A 23,184-nucleotide genomic window follows, 5' to 3' on the forward strand; every position below is an offset into this window, starting at 1 on the left:
CAGAGTAATTTAAGTGGGATGGGCATAGAGGAAGAACAGTTTGTTGAGAAAAAAAGAACTAATAATATTCAGGTATAAAATGGAAGAAAAAAATCATCCAAAGTCAGTGTATTATATAAATTCCTATACTTTTAGTACAAGATCAATAAATTTACTGTGATTGCATTAAAACACTTAGACACCTGAATGATGCACTGCTTTATGCATAAATGGGAAATTTTTCATCTAAGATTTATATCTCATTTTATGACAACTCTACTGACAGAATGGAGGAAAGATAAGGGAAGCTTCAGCTCACAGGGATATTTCATTTCATAAAGGCTACCATCCTTATCATTGACTTTAAAGTGCAATAAAACAAGATATCCATTTTTGAGGTGTCAATTTTAGTTCCTTTATTTATAAAGTAGCAATCTTCTGGTTCACAACAGGCTCCACTCCTATGATAAGCCATTTCCACATTTCATCATTAAGAAATTCATAAATGGAAACAGCAGGAAGTGAGAAACAATCCCTTTGGGGTGTTCAGATTAAAGGAAAATATAAACTCATTCAAGGACTTTAGATTTCTCTTTTTAAGATAAGAAAATGATGACCTTTTCAGGTTTGGGGTGAAAGGAGAGGCAGCAATAAGGAAAAAAAAAATTCTAATTTAATGTCTTGCCATTCAGTGTAATTTCATGTTTAAACAGGCGCAAAGAAGACCCGTCATATATTCTTTATTCTGTGTCACTGTCCAGTCATTAAGTACACTTGTGTGCCTTGATCTTAGATGAATACCTTCCCAATTGTGCAAGAATTAGGGCATATTTTAGCTTATTTGTCTTGGTGTTTTAATACAAGAACAATAAATTTCTTAATTTTGATGTTGAAAGTGTATGAATGTGTATTTTTTTCTCACTAAGTTAGTGAAGTGACTCTCTGGCCAATTTCTTCAATTGCTGTTCAGACTGGGAGTGGGGTGAGATTGGGGAGGGAGGAGTTGAATCCTTTGAATTTAAATCCAAGTCACAATTTTTTAAATTTATTCTCAGTAATTTGCTCTTGCTTCAGGCTTCTATGCATTTCTTTATAAAAAAAAAGAAATCTTTTTAAACACTGATAATGTATGTAAAGCAATTTGAAAACACTTTTTGGAGACAATCAGACAGGATTAAGTGACTTCACCAGGGTCATATAGCTAGTGTCCTAAGGTCAGATTTGAATTCACATCCTCCTGACTACAGGGCTGGTCTTCTGCCCATCATGCCATCTAGCTACCCCAGCAATTTGCAAACTTAAACTATTATGTAGTATTCAGAAACTATCATAATTTTTATTATTCATCTACTTCTGCATATCTTTCAGTGGAGTTCAGATAGATGTTCTGGGAGAAGTTGCTATTTTTCTGTTATTCTTTTTTCTCTAGTTTTCTGATTATTATAGCTGGATAATTTTTTTTTTTACCAAATAAGTGCATTAAAATATAAGTTCATTTTCTACAGTCTCTCTGAAAACATCTTTAGTACAAGTCGTATAGTATACAAGAATATGGTGATGAGACATGCCTTGTCCTGTTCCTACATAGTTTGGTTCTTTTGCTAGAACTCTTTATTTAGAAAGCTTTTCTTTCTGCATAAGCTTGGAGATTATTTGCTATGGCGATATATAGTTTAAAAGTTATTGTTAAAATTTTAAGGGAATTATACAGGGAGAAGAGAAAGCCTATGAAGCCAGAGTGGGGGTAAAATCACAATTATTGGTTGTGATATGAATGACGAACTAGCAAAGGAGTCTAAGAAAAGGTAGTGAGTGGAGGGAGGAGAATGAGGAGTGAAGAAAGGAATAAGCATTTATATAGTGCCTACTGTGTTCCAGACACTATGCCAAAATCCTCATTACAAATACTATCTCATTTGTCACTAGAACTCGTGCCACCTTACAAGATGGATGTTATTATTATGCCCATTTTATACTTGAGGAAATTGAGGCAAACATAGGTTAAGTGACTTGCCTAGGATTACATAGCTAGTATGTGTCTGAGGCTGGATTTGAACTCAGGTCTTCCTTACTCCAAACCAATCATTCTATTTACTGTGCCACCATCTGCCTCTTTCCAGTGAGACATGAGGAAGGAAAATGAAGAGTTATGAAAATCCTGAGAGCAGAGCATATCAGGAAAAGAGGATGTTCAATAGTATTCCATGCTTCAGAGAGTTTAAGAAAGATAAGGACTAGGCCGGGAAGTTGCAGCGGCCAGCAGATGCAGAGGCAGGCCTGAAAGGGGCCTGATCAACTCGGAGGGCAAGTCTTCCCACCAACCACATGATCCACTACCAGGTCTATCACCACAGGGCTGGGACTGGAAAGAGCAAGGTAAGAAGCAAACACAGGGGCCCCTGTCCCGGACAGCAAACACTCCTGGGGCTACCACTTCATAGCCCAGAAATTAAAAAAAAATCCTCTTTCAGGACCTCCAAAGACCAGGATGACAGAGTGAACCTCACTTGCTTCAAACCCCCCCTCTGACCCTGAAAACATAGTAACTCTTGCCCCAGGGCAAAACCCTCTACAGTAAAGGCTTGGGATCCTAGAGGAAGGGCGTGGCTAGGACCCTGCCTCAAAATGGGTGGAAAGCAGACTACAAAGACAGACTCTGGAGTCCTACTATCCTCAGAGGGAGGAACCAACCTCAGAGGGAGACACTGTGGACTCCACACCCACAGCTGAGACTTCAACAGGGAATGGGTCCCAAGCACAGAAGGCTCTCCTAGATGAGATCAAAAAGAACTTTGAAAACAAAATGAGAGAGATAGAAAACAAAATGAATAATTCTCTCAAAACCAAAATAGCAGAATTAGAAAAACTTTATAATGAAGAAAACATCTCTCTAAAAAGAAAAGTGTATGATATGGAAAAGGAGCTCCAAAAATTAACCAAGGAAAATGATTTGCTAAAACTAAAATTAACCAAATAGAAACCAATAACTCTATGAGGAACCAAGAATTAGTCAAGCAAAACAACAAGAATGAAAAATTAGAAAAAGAGGTAAAATAACTCAAAGAAAAAATAACTGACCTGGAAAACAGATCCAGGAGAGATAATCTGAGAATAATAGGCCTACCAGAAAATTATGATGAAAAAAATGATCCTGGATCACATTCTCCAAGAGCTCGTTAAGGAAAACTGCCCTGAGATACTAGAACCTGACGGTTAAATAGAAATCAAGAGAATCCACCATACACCATCTGAAAGAGATCCCAAACTGAAAAGTCCTAGAAATGTTGTGGCCAAACTCCAGAACTACCAGATAAAAGAGAAAATACTTCAAGCGGCCAGAAAGAAACAATTCAAATATCGAGGGTCCACAGTGAGGATTGCACAGGATTTGGCAGCCTCTACACTGAAAGATCGGAGGCAGTGGAATACAATTTTCCGGAAGGCAAAAGAGCTAGGGTTACAACCAAGGATCACATACCCAGTGAGACTGAGCATATTCTTCCAGGCAAAGAGATGGTCATTCTATGACATAACAGAGTTCCAGACCTTCTTGATAAAAAAACAAAAAAACAGAACTCAATGGAAAATGCAATCTCCAATTACGAGATGCAATAGTGACTTAGAAAGGTAAACAAGGAGAACACACACACACACACACACACACTGCTATTTGATAAGAGTAAACTGGTTATAGACAAGTAGAGGCTATGAGTATAAAATACACAAAATGACAATTAAAAAAAATCTTATTAAGAGCCACAAAGGGACTGCAATGGAAGAAAGGGAATCAATGAAGTGGAAAAGGGTAAATTATGCCACACATAGAGGCATAAAAACTGTATAGCAGAGGAAAAAAAGGGAGAGAGTTGGGAAGCATGTGAGCTTTTCCCTCATTGGTTCTGGTACAAGGAGGGGATAACAGCCAGTTAAGCATAGGTCTCTTTGGAGAAGAAATGCAAAAACTATCATTTTAGAGGGAAATAGGGGAGGGAGAGGAGCTTTGCATGAGATTTGTTCCTGTCACTCTTGGTGCAAAGAAGAAATAACATACGTCATTAAGTATAAAAATATCCTACAGGCAGTAGGAGGGGGAAAGGGTTAGGAAAGGGGGGTGGGAGTGGTTTGTAGGGAGGAAAGTAGTAAGGGGAAAGGGGAGGAAAAGGGAGGGGGGCTGATAAGGGAACACTGAGGGAAGTGGTGGTCAAAAGGAAAACTATTGGGGGGGAGGGAAAAGGGAGGGAAAATATGAACATTAACAGGGGCGGGAATAGGATGGAGGAAAAGAAACAGATAACAATCATAACTGTAAATGTGAATGAAATTAACTCTCCCATAAAACGGAGATGGATAGCAGAATGGATTAGAAATCATAATCCTACCATATGCTGTTTACAAGAAACACAACTGAAACAGAGGGATACACATAAGGTAAAGGTAAAAGGTTGGAGTAAAATATATCATGCCTCAGCTAAAGTAAAAAAAAAAAAGCAGGGGAAGCAATCCTTATCTCAGATAAAGCAAAAGCAAAAATTGACCTAATTAAAAGAGATAAAGAAGGAAACTATATTCTGTTAAAAGGCACCATCGAGAATGAAGCAATATCATTACTTAACATATATGCACAAATTGGTGTAGCATACAAATTCCTAGAGGTAAAGGTAAAGGAATTAGAGGAAGAAATAGATAGCAAAACTATACTAGTGGGAGACCTTAATCTCCCCCTCTCTGAACTCGACAAATCCAACCTCAAAATAAACAAGAAAGAAGTTAAGGAGGTGAACAGGATTTTAGAGAGGATAGGTATGATAGATCTCTGGAGAAAACTGAATGGGGATAAAAAGGAATATATTTTCTTCTCAGGGTTGATGGCACATACTCAAAAATTGACCACGTTCTAGGGCATAAAAACCTCACAATTCTATGCAGTAAGGCAGAAATATTAAATGCATCCTTTTCAGATCATGATTCAATAAAAATTATATGCAATAAAGGGCCAGTGAAAGACAGACTAAAAACTAATTGGAAATTAAATTTTTTAATCCTAAAGAATGAGTGGGTCAAACAAGAAATTATAGAAACAGTCAGTAATTTCATTCAAGAGAATGATAATAATGAGACAACATACCAAAACTTGTGGGATACATTAAAGGCAGTTCTTAGGGGAAGTTTTATATCCCTGAATGCATACATGATTAAATTAGAGAAAAGAGATCTCAACGAAGTGGGCATGCAATTAAAAAACCTAAAAAAAGAACCATTCACAATCCCCAATTAAATACTAAATTTGAAATATTGAAAACCAAAGGAGAGATTAGTAAAATTGAAATTAAGAAAACCATTGTATTAATAAATAAAACCAAGAGCTGCTTTTATGAAAAAAAAACCAATAAAATTGATAGACCCTTAGTCAATATGATAAAAAAAGAAAGAAGAAAACCAAATTATGAGTATCAAAAATGAAAAGGGCAAATCTACCTCCAATGAAGAGGAAATCAAAACAATAATTAGGAATTATTTTTCCCAATTGTATGCACATAAATTTGACAATCTTAGGAAAATGGATGAATATTTATAAACATACAAGTTGCCCAGATTAACTGAAGAGGAAGTAAATTACTTAAATAATCACATCTCAGAAAAAGAAATTGAACAAGCCAAAATGCAACTCCCTAGGAAAAAAAAATCTCCAGGGCTAGACGGATTCACTAGTGAATGCTATCAAACATTTAAAGAACAATTAATTCCAATACTCTACAAACTATTTGAGAAAATTAGTGAAGAAGGAGTCCTACCAAATTCTTTTTATGACACAAATATGGTACTGATTACCTAAATCGGGAAGAGATAAAACAGAGAAAGAAAATTATAGATCAATCTCCCTCATGAATATAGACACAAAAATTCTATATAAAGTACTAGCAAAAAGACTACAGCAACTTATTTCAAGAATAATACACTTTGATCAGGTAGGATTTATTCCAGGAATGCAAGGATGGTTTAATATTAGGAAAACCATCAGTATAATTGATAATATCAACAATAAAACTAGTAGAAACCACATGATCATCTCAATAGATGCAGAAAAGGCTTTTGACAAAATACAACATCCATTCCTATTAAAAACATTAGAAAGTATAGGAATAAATGGAGCCTTCCTTAAAATAATAGGTAGCATCTATTTAAAGCCATAAGCAAGTATTATATGTAATGGGGAGAAGCTAAAAGCATTTCCCATAAGATCAGGGTGGAACAAGGGTGTCCACTATCACCCCTTTTATTCAATCTGGTACTAGAAATGTTAGCAGTAGCAATTAGAGAAGAAAAAGAAATCAAAGGAATCCAATTAGGCAAAGAAGAGACCAAGCTATCACTCTTTGCAGATGATATGATGATATACTTAGAGAATCAAGTAAAAAACTACTTGAGATAACAAATAAATTTGGCAAAGTTGCAGGATATAAAACAAACCCACATAAATCCTTGGAATTCCTATATATTTCCAATGAAATTCAATAGCAAGAGATGGAAAGAGAAATCCCATTTTTAGTTACTGTAGACATTATAAAATATTTAGGAATCTACCTGCCAAAACAAACCCAGGACCTATATGACCATAACTACAAAACACTTTTCACACAAATAAAGTCAGACCTAACTAATTGGAAAAAATATCAATTTCTCGTGGCTGGGTCAAGCTAATAAAATAAAAACAACAATTTTACACAAATTAAATTATATATTTAGTGCCATACCAATTAATTTACAAAAAAAAACTACTTTATAGAGCTAGAAAAAAGAGTAACAAAATTCATTTGGAAGAATAAACGGTCCAGAATATCAAGGGAATTAATGAAAAGAAATACTAGGGAAGGTGGACTAGCCATTCCAGATTTCAATCTGTATTATAAAGCAGCAGTCATCAAAACTACTTGGTACTGGATGAGGAATAGAAGAGTGGATCAATGGAATAGATTAGGCAAACGAGATTCAGAAGACAATGACTATAGTAATCTATTGTTTGATAAACCCCAAGATCTGGTTTTTGGGATAAGATCTCATTATTTGACAAAAACTGCTAGGAAAACTGGAATATAGTATGGCAGAAACTGGGCATAGACCATTATCTGACACCATATATCAAAATCAAGTCTAAATGGGTGCCTGATCTAGGTATAAAGGTTGATACTGTAAGCAGTCTCCTAAAACAAGAAATAGTTTATCTATCAGACTTGTGGAGAGGGAAAGACTTTATGACTAAACAAGAATTAGAGAACATTATAAAATGTAAAATGGATAATTTTGACTACAAGAAATTGAAAAGTTTATGTACAAACAAAGCCAATGTAACCAACATTAATAGGGAGGTGGGAAATTGGGAAAGAATCTTTACAACTTATGTCTCTGACAAAGGATTCATTTCTAAAATATACAGAGAATTGAGTCAAATTTATAAGAATACAAGTCATTCCCCAATTGATAAATGGTCAAAGGATATAAACAGGCAGTTTTCAGAGAAAGAAATTAAAGCTATCTATAAGCATATGAAGAAATGCTCTAATTCACTATTGATTAGAGAAATGCAAATCAAAACAACTCTGAGGTACCACATCTCACCAGTCAGATTGGCTAAGATGACTAGAGAAATGCAAATCAAAACAACTCTGAGGTACCACATCTCACCAGTCAGATTGGCTAAGATGACAAAACAGGAAAATGACAAATGCTGGAGAGGATGTGGGCAAACTGGAACACTAATGCTTTGTTGGTGGAGTTGTGAACTGATCCAGCCTTTCTGGAGAGCAATCTGGAATTATGCCCAAAGGGCTATACATACTTTCATACCCTTTGATCCAGCAATACCACTCCTAGGGTTATATCCCAAAGAGATCATAGGAAGGGGGAAAGACCCATATGTACAAAAATGTTTATAGCAGCTCTTTTTGTGGTAGCAAAGAATTGGAAATTAAGGGACTGCCCATCACTTGGGGAATGGCTGAACAAGTTGTGGTATATGCATGTTATGGAATACTATTGTGCTATAAGAAACAAGGAGCAGATAGTCTTCATATTTACCTGGAGAGGCTTATACAAACTGATGCTGAGTGAGAAGAGTAGAACCAGGAGAAATTTGTACACAATTAGAGACACAACGTATGTGTGATGACCAACTTTGATAGACCGGACTCTTCTCAGCAATGCAGTGATATAAGTCAATCCCAAAAGACTCATGATGGAGAGAAATATGTGCATCTAGAGAAAGAACTACAAAGAACTTATTTTATATCCAGGTGGAAGCAAAATACCTGATCTTTTCCTTCTCTTATTTGTTTTTATGTCCTCTTTACCATTTTTCATTCCAGCTGGTAAAATCCATCCTTATAACCTGACTAATGTATAATGTGAAAGTATTTACAGATCCTATACTTGACTATATGATGCCATGGAGAGGCGGGGGGAGGAAGGGAGGGGAAGAAAATTTGAAATTCAAGGAACTGTGGGACTGAATCTTGTAAATTAAAAGTAAACAAACAAATTAATAAAGAACAAAAAATTAAAAAAAGAAAGATAAGGACTTATCAAAAGATATTTGACAATTAACAGATCTTCGCTTACCTTGAAGAGGGTAGTTCCAGTTGAGACATGAAATTGTTGATCAGATAACAAAATAGATGAAAAAGGAGTGTGAAGAAGTGGAGGCAACAAGTGTTGTTGTTGTTTAGTCATTTCAATGATATCCAACTCTTCATGTCCCCATTTCAGGTATTCTTTGCAAAGATACTGGAGTGGTTTGCCATTTCCTTCTCCAGCTAATTTTATAGATGAAGAACTGAGACAAACAGGGGTAAGTAATTTGCCCAGGGTGACACAGCTAGTATTGGAGGTTGGATTTGAACAAGGAAGGTGTCTTACTGATTCCAAATCCAGTGCTCTATCCGCTGTACCACCTAGCTGCCTGTGGAGGCAACAAATGTGTACTGCTATTTTTAGGATTTTGTACAACAAAAGAAAAACAGGTATATTATGATAGATTGAGAGTATGGCAAGGTCTATAAAGAGCTTTTTCTTTTAATGGAAGGGAGAGACTTGAGTGTATTTGTAGAGAATAGAGAAGAAATCAACAGATAGGGAACAGTTGAAAACAATGGAGAGAGTTGATTGCCACACTCAGGATGGCCTGCTGGTAGAAGCAATTTGCTGGGGAAAGTATGTTGGGATAAATGGTACATGAGGAAGCTTTAGCATTGGCAAGAAACAAAGCCACCTCTTCAACAGATCCTGGAGTAAAAGAGTGAGGTATGATATGTAGATATTATGAGATATAAGGGTAAAAGAGAAAACTCATGACAAATGGACTAAAAAACAAAAAGACAAATTCCTTAACTATGAGCATGAGGGAGAAGGTGAGGTGGGAACACTGAGGGGAAAATGATTTCCAAAAGAGTTATCATGATTAATAGCAAAGAGAAAGAATTAGGGAAGATTAAAAGTGAGGACCAGTAAGATTAACAGCATTCATTTAAAATTAGAGAACACATCTTTGTGAAGTGCTCATTAGCATTGTGTGTGGCTTTCTCCAATTTCCATTCAACATCAAATGAGTAGGAACAGAGGTGTACAATGGTGGGAGTCATCCAGAGTTGATATTTTGCAAAATGTGAGTTGTGGTAGGAAGGGGCAGCAGCAAAAATTTCTAATTATCAGAGGTTACTTTAGTCTAATGATGCTTCTACTTCACATATTAATATGTCATACATTCTACCAGCCAGGCACATACATTGTCATTTACAATCCGTGTAAAAATCTCTGGCAAAATTCTGGGGGCCAGTTTTCAACAAAAAGATAGAATCATTTCATTTAATTCCTCATCTCCACAATAAAGGACAATGACACAATGACCTTGTTAATAATTACTGTTCATAAAACCCCAAAAGACCTTTCAGCTGAGAAACTCATTTGTCCTTATTACCCACTGTGAGTATCTATGGTTTCTGTTTCAAAGCAGTCAAGCAGCAAGCAAGGGTTCATAACAGGAAGATATTAATTTTCTTCTCAGAAAAAAAACACAAGTAGAGACAAAACAGAATAAGGGGGGAGCCAGGTAGTACAGCGAGTAAGAGCACTGGTTCCAGTGTCGGGATGACCTGGGGATCGAATCCGGACTCAGACACTTAGCACCTACACAGAAAAACCTGGTTGTGTAACCTTAAGCAAGTTACTTAACCCTGATTGCTTAAAAACAAACAAACAAACAAACAAACAGAATAAGGATGGTAGCCTATTTGAATAGGCATTTTATCTTTTAAAATATGTCAATATATAATTAAATGGAGTTTGATAGTAATCTTTAAATATCCCCTTACTTCCTCATCATAACTCATATGTATATAGGGATTTAAGGTTTGCTAAGCAACTTTTTGATCTCTCTCTGCTGTGGAATGAATTAAGATTTTGAGAGAAATTGTTATTTCTCATATTAATAGCCAATTATTAAAGTTGGGGAGACCCCAGATTTTTTCCCCCCTGTTCTATTTCCTGGTCCAATCTCTCAAGGACAGGGCTGATAGAAGATCGGATTAACATTGTCTTCATTCTGGGTATTGCTTCTCTACTGAGGAGACCAGACTTCTAATCTAAGGTGCAACTCCCTTCTGCTCAGGATTGGGTGGGGGATAAGTTCTTTGAATAGGTTACCTAAGGCTGGAGGTAACTTAAGAAGTAAGTGACATAATCAAATTTGAGGTCCTTTTTCTCACTGCAATATTCATTCTCTTATTGATTGCTAGCCAATCAGAACTGTATTAACCAATCAGAGTTGTTTGACACACTCAGAATCACCCCTCTTCCAATGTACATGTAAGCCATCAGCTCTGCACCATGATTCCCTTTGGTCTCTCTCAACAGAGAGATGACTAAATGACCATCCTTTTATTAAATTCTGGCATTATTAATAAAATATTTAAGTTATCCAGAAATTAGGTCTCTCAAACCTTTCTAAATTCCAGTTTCAAAACATTATTTTGTTCTTGTATTATTCTTAATTTAACTTGTTCATGCCCATCGTCTTAGAATAGTGGGATAGCAAATGACTGAATTTGTGATTTCATTGGTGTAGAGAACTCCCACATAGGAGAAATATTTCTATAATATCCAATTTGGCAACTTCAAGTCTTAGAGAGTTGACAAGAATACTCTGAGGTCCTGACTTGCTCGCAGTTACATACTAAGTATGAGTTAGAGGCTGAATTTGAACCTAAACGATCCTGTATGTTTATTACACACACTGCTATTCATTAACTATTTAAGTAAAAGTAATTGATGAAAAGTTATTTTATCAAAGTTAAGGCAGGTTAGCAATCATCTCTCCATAATGAGTTTCTACTCAGTATCCCCCCCTTCAATGAAAATAACTCTCAATATTTTCTTTTTTATGCAGGCTGAGTGAAAGGGATGTGTTCTATTGGCATTTTATTAGACATTAGTTATTATTTCTGCCACAGAATATGACAAGGCATTAGAGTAATTCTAACATTTTACTTATGGGAAGACAGCAAGGACACAGTGGAAATAGAAAAAAGAGGAAAGGGGTTGAGAAAGTAGCTCTGAGTGAGTAATGGAGTCACCTTTGTTAATGAAAATTATTATACATAAAATCTATTAAGCACACCAGCATTATACCATTCAGTAACTAAGAATTAATTTGAAGCAATTTTCACATAATATGAAAGGCTAAGGGTTCAGTTTTCAGGTACTTAATCATCCTGTCAGAAGGAGGAGGGGATGGTGGCTTACTGGAGCTAGTTTTAAGTGATTTTTTTAAATGAAAAAGAATACTTATTAATATTATATTTACCCTTTATTGCATTTACTAAGAAGAAAACTGCTATGTGATTATCTTTCAAGGTGACTTAATGTCCTGTTTGTCCCCCAAACAAAATCAAATGAAAGAGTGACTCCTTCTAAATCAGTTTTGTTAGAAAATACTGCATTTTTTGACAATCATGTACATTTCCGGAATTCTGATGCTTCTTTTAATCCCAGTTATTCAAAGGAGACTTTCCAGCTTCCATATAAACTTTAAAGCCCACAGATAGTAAGCTTAAAGCAAAAAATTTATGTCAGGCAAATGTAAATGACCCAACCCATTTGAAAGAGAAATATCATCTAGGTTGTAGCATTAGAACTTTTGAATGAATGATATCTATTTGGGCCTGTGTGTTAGCTTTCAGGCATGGGTAATTTTTATTTTCATTTTTTATGACATAAGGAAATGCCTTTTTTGTGTGCAGATGGCGTCCCCATGCAGAATCATAACAGCTGAATGTCACGCTGCACTGGCTTTGGAAATTGTGTAGAAATCTGCCAGCCCACTGTGAGAAAATGGTTTTCTTCTTCAAAGGAGGTGATTGTGAATTTGGGGAGATGGTATCCTATAAATGGGGCCAGAGTTATGTGTGGCAAATAGAAATAAGGGATTTTGAACATTTTTGCATTTTAAAGGGTAAAATAAGTCTATGGGAGTTACTTTAACAATGCATATCTACATCATATGAACATACAATAATTTTTATATTGAAATACAATGGTCTTGCTGGGTGAGGTACTGAGAATTCCCATATAGACTCAGGAATAGCTCGATTATGCCTAGATGATGAAGTGATGTTGGACTTGGTAAATGCAAAATTACAAGCATTATTAGGGGAAAAGTAGGTGGGGCAGTGAAAAGTGTATAAGGTGAAGGGGAGAAGAGGAGCTCAGCTTGGTAGTGGATTTAAGATGATAGATATAGAATATTAAGGTGAAGGGTAGGACTAACTAAAATATCTTAAAAGAGGGCAGGAGAGACAGAGAGGATATAAGAAATGTAGGATATGTTAGGGAGAAGGAAGTGATCATGTTATTAATTAAAGGGAAAAGGAATAGATGTAAGACTGTATTTTCTTTATCTAGAAAATCATCTGATAAAAAGGTCATAGAATCTGTGCAATATCAAACAGAAGGCAAATTTTTAGATCTAAATCCTAATTGGGAAAGAACTTTATTCCTCTGAATACCAGAAAATGAAATAAATAGGCTCAATTTAAGAATGAATAAAAATTAGTGTCTGCAACGTGGCACTAGGGAAGATTTGTTTGACTTTTTGTAATATGAACAATAAACAGCCTCTTCAGGAAAACCATTGAAACGATTAAACCTGAGGTCAAGGGGCTTAACACACGAATCTATACTGATGATAGCCTTCTGCAGTATAAAGCTGTAGACCCAAATTTCATTCCACATGTTGTGCTGCAGTGAATTGATCTGAAGGTTGTGGAAGTGATGACCCAATTCAATGAAAGAGAAATATAAGAAGCTAGTCAGAGAACTGATAGACTGGAACTTAAGGGACAGCTTTTAATAGGAAATATCTTCCAGGTACTTTGGGTCATGTCAGTAAAGTATCATCAAGGGAATCCTAGGAGTATGCCACTCTTGTTTTATTACACACATGCATGTGTACGTGGAGGAACACATGCACATACTTCAGAAAGGTAACTTTAATTCAACAACTTTACCTAATCATTTTAATTTCCATGTCAATGCTTGGGGCAGGGTTATCTATTATTATTTATGCCTTAAGAACCAAAATTGTACCTAATTTTACTGTGGACCATACTTTTTCCAATGATACAAGGATTTGTGCCTTTGTCAGTGTTGGCATTCCCTCTACCTCCACAGATAAGAAGTGGCTACAATTGACTACATGATCTTTAAATATTACCATGACTGCATCCTGAGGTGCATCATATCCCTGAAGCTAACCTGGTAATCAGCTTCTTCAAATTTACCTAGTTTTACTCAAAGTTGACAAAAGCATAGTCAATCCTGAAGCCTACCATGTTAGGTAGGACTTTCTAGGACTCGCTCCCCCAGTAAAACTTTCAAGAACTCAAGTTCTGATCCATTCCATGATGAGGTAGCAGATTAAGACATCAGTATAGCCTGGCTACATACTGCTTTGTATATAGACTGCTTCAAAATAGATACTATAACTCAAAATGAGATCTCTTTGAAAAGAAAATGGGTATTAAATATAAAATGTGATGATGTAAAATTATTATAAAATTACTATTCAGTAGAGACATGCTGCTTTTTCTAAAATGAAATAAATTACATTAATGGAACCATGGTCCTTTATTGATCATTACAATTTATATGCACATGCACACACATGTTATTATGATGCATGTGTGTAAGTGTGCATGTAGTTATATATTTATGTGTGTCTTTATTTCATGATTGAATCCACCATAACTCTGTTGCCATGAAAGTCCCAATCAGATTAAGATTAAAATTTGAAATAAAGAGGCATAAGATGCTAGAGAGATATACTTAGGGAAAGAAACATTTTGCTAATTCTTGTCTCCCCCTGATGTACAGCCTACCCCCCCTTCCTAGATAGCAATCAAGAAACAGATGGTATTTTCCCACCTCCTCCTCTTTGCCAACCTTACTTCCAGCCCACTCTATCACCTTAATTCTGTCATCACCATCACAGACCTGGAAGACAATTCAGTGCTAGGATAAATGTAAACTTCTCTCCTCTGCCTCTTTCCTCCCACAGTGTTACCATATTGCAGTCTCTTTGTTTTCCCCTGCCAGATTGGGTTTGGATTAGAGACTAGCATTTATTAAATGCCTACTATGTGCCAGACACCATACAAAACACTGAGTTTAGCATCATTGTGCTACAGTGCTACAGTCCCACATCAGTGAGATCATAGATACACTGAGGAATGAGTATCAAATTGCAACATTTTAGAGGAAATTAGAATCTATATTAGGATCAATTTATATTAGTATTAATACTAATTTATGTAATATTTAACACATTATATATTTCATGTGTAACACTGGCTAAAATAAAGGAAAAAGCTAACAAAAATGATGCAGTAATGTTCACAAATCAATCTGACTTCATTTTCTTAATCAAACACAGGATGCCTTAGTTTTGATCCCCTCATTTTGCATGAAGTATCAATTGATGATTTTTGCCTTAAAAATGCTGGCTGACCTTGGCTTCCAAATTTGGTACTCTTGATGTGTGAAAATAAAATATTCTTGTAAAAACCTCATGTGATTTAATTAATGAATGATCATTAGAGCTCTGGAATCAAAGTCCCACATATTAGGTAAAGAAACCAAAGAACTAAATTGTCTAAGTGAAGTTTTAATAAATTATGATTCATTAATTTGCAAAATATTATTTTTTGTTGTAGGCAATAGATAGTTTAAATTTTGAAAAGAATTGATGATGATTTAGTTTGGACAGCACAGTTATTTACCAAACATTTAGCCTTTCGGAAACACACACACGTCTACATATATATATATAGTCTACTTGAGAAAGGTTCAGAATGTGGGGAATAAGTTCTATTTTTCTAGCACCATATTCATTACCTGTTTGATGAAAAGAGGTAAAGGGAAGGATTAAACTGATAATAGCTATGACAATATCTATTCTTTGTTGTACCAGCTGTTATGATTCTGCACAATTGATAGCTAGGTAGTTGGAGACCTCTAAGAATCACCACAATGTCTGCTTTGAATCACACCTACCAACTTCCCTTTAAAACTGCCTCAATTGTATATGATTATTTCTATTCCATATCATAGGCATATGAAAAGAAGAAAGTTGTTTTGCTACTAATATGATATTAGATAGTATTCATGCTAAATAGTTAGATGCAAAAACCCCAGAATTGCTTAGGACACAAAGCTGTACAAGTCATAGTCAGATCCAGTTCTTAAGAAGATATACTTTGGCAAGGGAGATGTTCTCGAATAATGACATGTAACAAGACTGCTTAGCAAAGGTGTGCGCGAGTCAGTTGGAAACTCAAGCTGCCTGCTAAATACTCAGTGTGAACATTTCCATTGTGCAAATTGGCAAACAGTCCAAATCACGGTTTGATTCATTATTTTACTGCTTTCCTAGACTTCAGAAAATATTGAAAATGTAGATTAATCTTGACAGTCGTATTCCTCCTTTTACTCTTTGAATAGCCAATGGCTGAACATTTAACATACTTCTGAATTCTGTATGTAAGTGCATCTGAGTGAATGTTGGAGGCGATCTGAGAAGTGAGAGATCATTTCCACCTTGGAATTGTGAAGTAGGAAGAACTTGAGATGAGTTTAGAAGGATGAGTAGAATTTCAGTCAGCAGATATGTGGAGCAGAGCAGAGGAGTCAACATGAGCAAAGGTATGTGAAGATGGGAAAGAATAAAGGAGATTCAACACAATTCACCAAACATTTATTAAATAAAGTTCTGTATGAAGCCCTGTGGCATTTTTTAGATAAATTAAACAATCCCTACTCCCAATGAGTTTATAATCTACTCGGGAAAGAGACATATACAAAAGTATGATAGTAATTGCAAGTCTCTTGGTATCAATGTGAATGAAGCAGAACGTTTGTATAAGAAAATAATGGAAGATAAGGTTAGAAAGGCCAATAGATTTATAATCCCCTATAAATTTGCCTTTTATAAGGAGAGAAAGAAAAAGCAGCTCCCTGAGTTCCCCTGATGATTCTAACATTGACTTCTGGTATGGAATAATGAATCAATCTGACTCTGGGAGAGTTTTACACTGTGTTGTGGCAATGCTTGTACATGTAACTACATTGTAAGAAAAAATACAATAATTGATTATTTTTTCTTTTCAAAATACACTGAGAGTTTCAAATTAAGGGGTTATATTTCAGTTTGTTTAATTTTTCTCAAACTGCAGGCCAGACATGAAATGATCACATCATAATATGAAAGAGATCAACTTACGTTTTTCTTATGCATTGTAACAATGAGCATTCTAAGGTGTCTGGATTTGACATTCAGTTGTACAGCTGAGTTAGTTTCATCAATATTCAATCCAATTCAATAAGCATTCAAGAAGCATCTACAGAGTGCAAAGTTAAAAAAGATATGGAGTGATCATATAGTGAGAGTGAGAGAACCAGTAGATATCCTGAATGTTTTCCTTTTTATTTTCACAATGTCAAGGGATCAAGAGGAAGCTTCCTACTATACTTAAGTTACATAGTATCATACATATAGAGCTGACAGGGGCATTAGAGGCCATTCAGTTCAATTCTATTTTATAAATCAGGGAGCTTAGGTGATTTGCCCAATGTCACACAGGTAGTAGAGAAAGATTTTGAACCAAGTCCTCTGAGTACATATGCCAGAATTCTTTCCACTGTATGATGCTGAGGAAATTTTCACATTGCTGAAGTCACAGATCCATCAAAATCCATGACAACATTGTAGATTATGTAAATCCAAAGATGAAAAACAGTACAGCCCCACAGTTGACAGTATTGTGAGAAATACACCATGTTTATAATGAATTAGTCTGTGTGGTAGAATGTGATAAGTATAAGGCAGGCATCCAAATAAAATCATCTGTGGAAATTTGATACTCTTGTCTTTGGGCATTTTCATGCAAATTCATTGAAAAGACAGTCAGTGAGGGTCTAATACTGTGCCCTGAGATTAAATGAAATACTTTCTGAATCTATATTAATTTTCCTTGGCCACTAATGCTTGACAGCAGTGACTCATTCCCCTATTCATTTATTTTTAATTTTTAAGGAGACAAATGGGGTCAAATGACATGCCCAGGGTCATATAGCGAGTACGTCTCTGAGGCCAGATTTTAACTCAGGTCCTCCTGAGTCCAGGGCTATTGCTCTATCTACTGTACCACTTAGCTGCTCTTCATTCACCCTATTTAGAAATGGAATGACGACTATATGCAAGTTATTGTGCTAAGCATTGTGGGGAAAATCTGGAAGTTACTGTCCACGAGAAGTAAGCTTATAGTCTAGTGGGGGACACTTGACATACACAGAATTAAAGATAATATATAAATGTGTCTAGGCAATTCAATTGTGATTAACAAACATCAATGTCTATTATATAAGGTATGATGTAATACTGTAATGCAATGAATATTATATTAAATTCACTATGAGAAGAGAGAGGCTGAGGTATTTATTGAAGGTTTTATGAAGAGTTGGAGCATGAACTATGTGTTGGAGTCATAAATAGCACAGCACAGTGAGAGGTTTGTACCAGGGAACCAATGGCATTTGGGGGAGGCAGCAATGTCCTTACTACTACTTGGGTTGCCAAAATGGGGGCAGGTAGAATGATTTCTCCCTTGAATAGTGAAGAGCTGATAAAATACTAAGTGGTGAGAGAGGATGCTATGTGAAAAACAGTGGGCTTCCTAGAAGTCAGTCCTGTGGGGAAAAATACCTCTGTTCATGAGTACCAAGTTTCCTTTTTACATAAAGTTTTTTGCCTGAGGTCCACCTTCCCCCACCGCCACGCTGGAAAAATTGTATGCCAAAGGGGAAGACTACTTGTATGCTAACTGTCCCATCTTCCCACACCACCTAGCACACCAAGGATACATAGCAATGGAGATCCAAGATAGCCTTGAAGCATCCCTTTTACTCTGGCTCCTTTCCTATTCATGTTGAAGGATGAGGGCGGGTTAGATAGGTAGATCCAAGTTAGGGAATAAACTTCAGGTGAGGAAAAGCATAGAGGCAAAGAAGATGTCAACACAACAGTGAGGAGAGATTCCTGGTTGAAGTGGAAAGTTCAAATATGACAATGTTTCTATAGTTACAAGTTCTGAAAAGCCATTGAAAATTTCTGAACATAAGAGATACATAATTAAAATGATATTTTAGGAAGATTAATATTGCAGCAGTATTCAGAATGGATGAGAACAGAGAGGGAATTTTGTCAGTGAGACCAGTTACTATAATTATCTCTTCAAGGCATTGGGCCAGAACTTTGGGGGTAGATATAGAGTTGCTATGGAAAGGACAGATTCAAGACACCTCACAAGAAAGATGAAGGTTTGATCATCTATTATATATGAAAGAGGATATCTGTGAGGCACCAAGGGAAAGGAAAATAAGCGATGGCTCCAAGTGATGAAGTAGTGTCCTCATGTCTCAAAAATGTGTCATGAGTTTTTTTGTTGTTTATACAACTGGTATTTCCCAATGTCCCTCACTCTGATGAACTTACACACACACACACACATACACACAAACACAATATCTGTGTATATAACTATACTAACATTCACTCAATAGTTTCATTTGTAAAGCAAAAGAAAAAAAAACTACTTCATTGACCTCATCTGACAGCATATGCAACATTTTTCAATCACAGTTCACCTCTTTTATTTCTATAGGAGAGAACACGTCACCTTCAGTATCCTAACATCTTGAGACACAGTAATACAACTCATAAAAACTATCTAACTTAATATTGTGGTATGTTCAGAGAGAATTCAGTTTGTTATTAATCTTTTCTCATTATTCAGAAAAGGAAACAAACTATCCCCTATGGACAATAAGTCATAGAGACATCTGGTATACCAAAAAAAATGAACAGCTGGGGGAAAGTGCCTTTCATGAGGTTTTCAACTTTTGATCCCTCACAAGCTGTTGTTCCCATAATTTTTTGGGTGTCAATGTCAAAAATAAAGATCACACTCTGTGTTTGCACCTGTCAAGACCAGAATGATTCAGAATTTGTTTTCTTTTTCTTAGGGAGAGTGAGGACTGTAATAAGTACATACCAACTTTGCAGGATGTTTTTGATGTAAGTTTCTTTTCTGTTATAATAATGCTCATGCATTGTAAGACTAGCATGTCACAATTAATTAAAATTTCTAAAGACATATTGGAGTGTAATGTCAAATCCTTCACATCTGGTGTGGAAATTCAACAAACAGGAACTGAAGGAATGAAAACATGAATGACAATTACTTGAGCCTAAGACCATTAAAGAAAATGTAGCTTTGGAGATAAAACCTGTGTACCTAATGCAACAGGAAATATGGTGGTGGTGATTGTGATGGTGTGTGTGTATGTATGTGTGTTTTCCATGTAGACTTTACTGAAAGATAATGTCTACATTGGAATAATGATTATCTTTACCAGGCAGTGAAAACCCAGTAATACTTCAGGGAAATCTGCTTGATACTCATTTAAGTTAATGTTCCCTAAGGAGTCACTGGGGCAGCTAGGTGGAACAGTGGATAAACTGCAGGGTGTGGAGTCAGAAAAACTCTTCTTCATGAATTCAAATCCAGTCTTAGATACCTATCAGCTGTGTGAAAATAAGCAATCACTTAACCCTGTGTGCCTCAGTTTCCTCATCTCTAAAATAAGCCAGAGAAGGAAATTGAAACCACGTCATTACCCTTGCCATAGAAACCACAAATAAGGATACAAAGAGTTGGACACCCTTGAACAACAGCCAAAACTCTGATGATGACAAGGATGCACTAACATCCACTCAATAGTTTCATTTTTAAAGGATATGTGCATCTTCTTAGTTCTAAGCCATTTTCTTCCTTTTTCTGATTCTCAGTGGACTTTGAAATAGTTTGAGGGCAGAATCCACATACAGCTGAGGATAACACTGAAACTTTAATTTAGAGAGCAAAAGGCAAACAAAACAAAACAAAACAAAAGGTGTAGCTCTGCTCACTGTTATGTAGCCAGGCAGAAAGAACAGCTGTGAGTACCAGATGAAAGCAAGCCTGCATGCCCGGGGGAAACAAGTTTCCATAGTTGTCAGCTGTTGGGGCAGCTAGGTGGGATGGTGAATAGAGCACTGGCCTTGGAGTCAGGAGGACCTGAGTTCAAATTCAGCCTCAGACACTTAACACAAAAACCAGCCATGTTACCTTGGGCAAGTCACTTAATCCCAATTGCATTCCAAAAAGCAAAAATAAAACAAAATAAAAAACAACAACAACATAGTTGTCAGCGGCTGTCAGTTGCCTTCCCGTTCATTTTAGGCCATTTGTTTGGGAACTTCTTTTCTTTTTTATCTAAAAAAATTGTCTCTTGGTGATCTCAGCAATTCAGCTATTATCCCTGCATGATTGACTCCAAGATCTCTACATCCAGCCTTAGACTCTCTCCTGAACTTGTGGATTTTAAATCGGTCACATCTCTCAGGCCCGGCCCCTTCTTTATACTCACTTGGTCCGTATCCTGGTTCAAGCATCACATGTATGTTTTCCATAAACTCCTAAGTGATTCTCTTGCTTCAAATCTCTCCTCTCTTCAATTTATCCTTCATATAGATGCAAAATTCATATTATTTTATTTTTTGCTTTATTATTTTTTTGGAAGGCAATTGGGGTTAAGTAACTTGCCCGAGGTTACACAGAGAGTTTTTTTTGTGTGGGTGTTAAGTGTCTAAGGCCGGAACCGAACCCAGGACCTCTGGAATCCAGGGCCAGTGCTTTACTCACTGCGCCACTTAGCCGCCCATAAAATTCATATTCTTAAAGAACACATCTGAGTTTTCTGCTTAGCAGAATATCTACAGCTTCCCTCTTATTTTCAGGATAAGACGAAACTCCTGTTTTGTGTTATTTAAAGCCCTCCACCATATCACCCCAGCATATATTTCCAGACTGCCTAAACACTATTCAACTTCACCCACACTATGCTGCAAGAATACTATGCCTAATGGCTGGAAGTTAATCTCAAAGGGAAAGCACCGACCTAAAGAGAATGGAGGTAAGATATGTTTCTTGCAGAAGATGAGATTTGTGAGAAAAGCAACAAGGAGGCTAATGGAGTTAGAATGCTAGAAGGGAATAATGTGTAAGAAGATTGGCAAGAGAGGAAGGGCAAGGTTATCACAGTTCGCATGGGCCTTGGAAATCATGAAGCCCATTCTTCTCATTTTATGGATGGAAAACTAAGGTGCAGAAGAGTAAGGTTGTCTGCTCCAGGTCTCATACTGTGTGTGTGCCTCCAAAATCCTAAATACAAAGAACCCTCTGTACTCATCCTACTACGACTACCTTAAAACTTGTGTAACCCTTATGCAAAAAGGGAAGGGAGGAAAGGGGAGGTCTTAGGGAAAAAGATAATGAGTTCATTAATGAGTCCAGATTTGATCTGCTAAGTTGGAGACATCCCAGTAGAAATTTGGAAATATGATCCTGAAACTGAAGAGAGGGGTTAGGGATGGAAAAATATCCCTGAAAATCATATGCATAGTGATGATAATTTAAGCCATGGAAATTGATGAAAATACCAAGAAAATAATTTAGAAAATGAAGAGGGCATAACCTGGATAAATATCCAACAAAAAGACGTCAGAAATGTAAGAGGAATGACAGGAGAGAGCGATGTTATGAAAACTTAGAGAAAAGAGAGCAAGAGAGTGAGTGACAATATGAAAGGCTGCAGAGGAGTCAAGGAAAATGATTTAGGAAATGCCATTAGAGCTGGTGCCACAGATGACTTTTGTCTGTTGACCTAAAAGGAAGTCAGGCATGTATGACTGGAATTGATTATTTAATTTGTTCTACAACACAAAGCCACATACAGATATACACATATGCATGTATAGAGATATATTCAAACACACATAAATATGTGTATATATAAATTTATATATATATATATAAATACACACACAATATCCTAAAGTTAGCATGAGTTTCTGCTTTAATAAGCAGATATGTATACATTTACATATATATATATATAAACATACATATATATGTAAAATCACAATGAATTTAATTCTGACTCTTCCAATGAAATTATCAGTAAACATTTCATTATATAACGTCCTTCCCATTGTAGTGAGTCCTTCCCATCATCAAAAAGGACCAAAATGACCTCACTATGCTAAAGTCAATCCTCAATGTGTCCCCTGTGGCTGATCAGACCAATACAAGCTTGGGATGCTCTACCAGAGGTTGGACACAAATAGTCCATGTGAACATTTGGGGTGGAATCTCCAAATTTGCACATCCTGCATTTCCTTTGAGCTGTTTCAATTCTGCTTTACTCACAGAACACAGCACCTTCTCTGATGTGGGTATGGCATGATGAGCAGTCCTGTGCCAGTGTCTCCCGTGTCACACAATCCATTCTGAAGTTGAGAGAGACCTTGAGAGTGTCCTTGTACTGCTTCTTCTGACCACCATGTAAAAGCTTGCCCTGTGTGAGTTCTCCATAAAAGTCTTTTTTTTTTCTTTGCAAGCATACATTTTGCAGTTGAACAATGTGTCCAGCCCACTGGAGTTGTGCTCTATGAAGCAGAGTTTGAATGCTTGCCAGTGTAGTTCGAGTAAGGAACTCAGGGTC

General features: G+C 36.3%; 1 protein-coding gene across 1 annotated transcript in view; it reads right to left on the reverse strand.

Moving 5' to 3' along the window:
- DOK6 (docking protein 6) overlaps nucleotides 1-16,891 on the reverse strand; it is a 515,077-nt gene extending 498,186 nt beyond the window's left edge. Inside the window, exon 1 of the mRNA XM_069099566.1 lies at nucleotides 16,802-16,891. Within this exon, the coding sequence (XP_068955667.1) occupies nucleotides 16,802-16,831 (30 nt within the window). The 5' untranslated portion in view covers nucleotides 16,832-16,891. The remainder of the gene's footprint in view (nucleotides 1-16,801) is intronic.
- Nucleotides 16,892-23,184: the final 6,293 nt, after the last annotated feature.

The sequence above is a fragment of the Petaurus breviceps genome, unplaced genomic scaffold (assembly GCF_028583685.1).
Source record: "Petaurus breviceps papuanus isolate PSGF00001 unplaced genomic scaffold, PetGlider_PUasm1.0 38, whole genome shotgun sequence".
In the NCBI taxonomy this organism is placed as follows: Eukaryota; Metazoa; Chordata; class Mammalia; order Diprotodontia; family Petauridae; genus Petaurus; species Petaurus breviceps.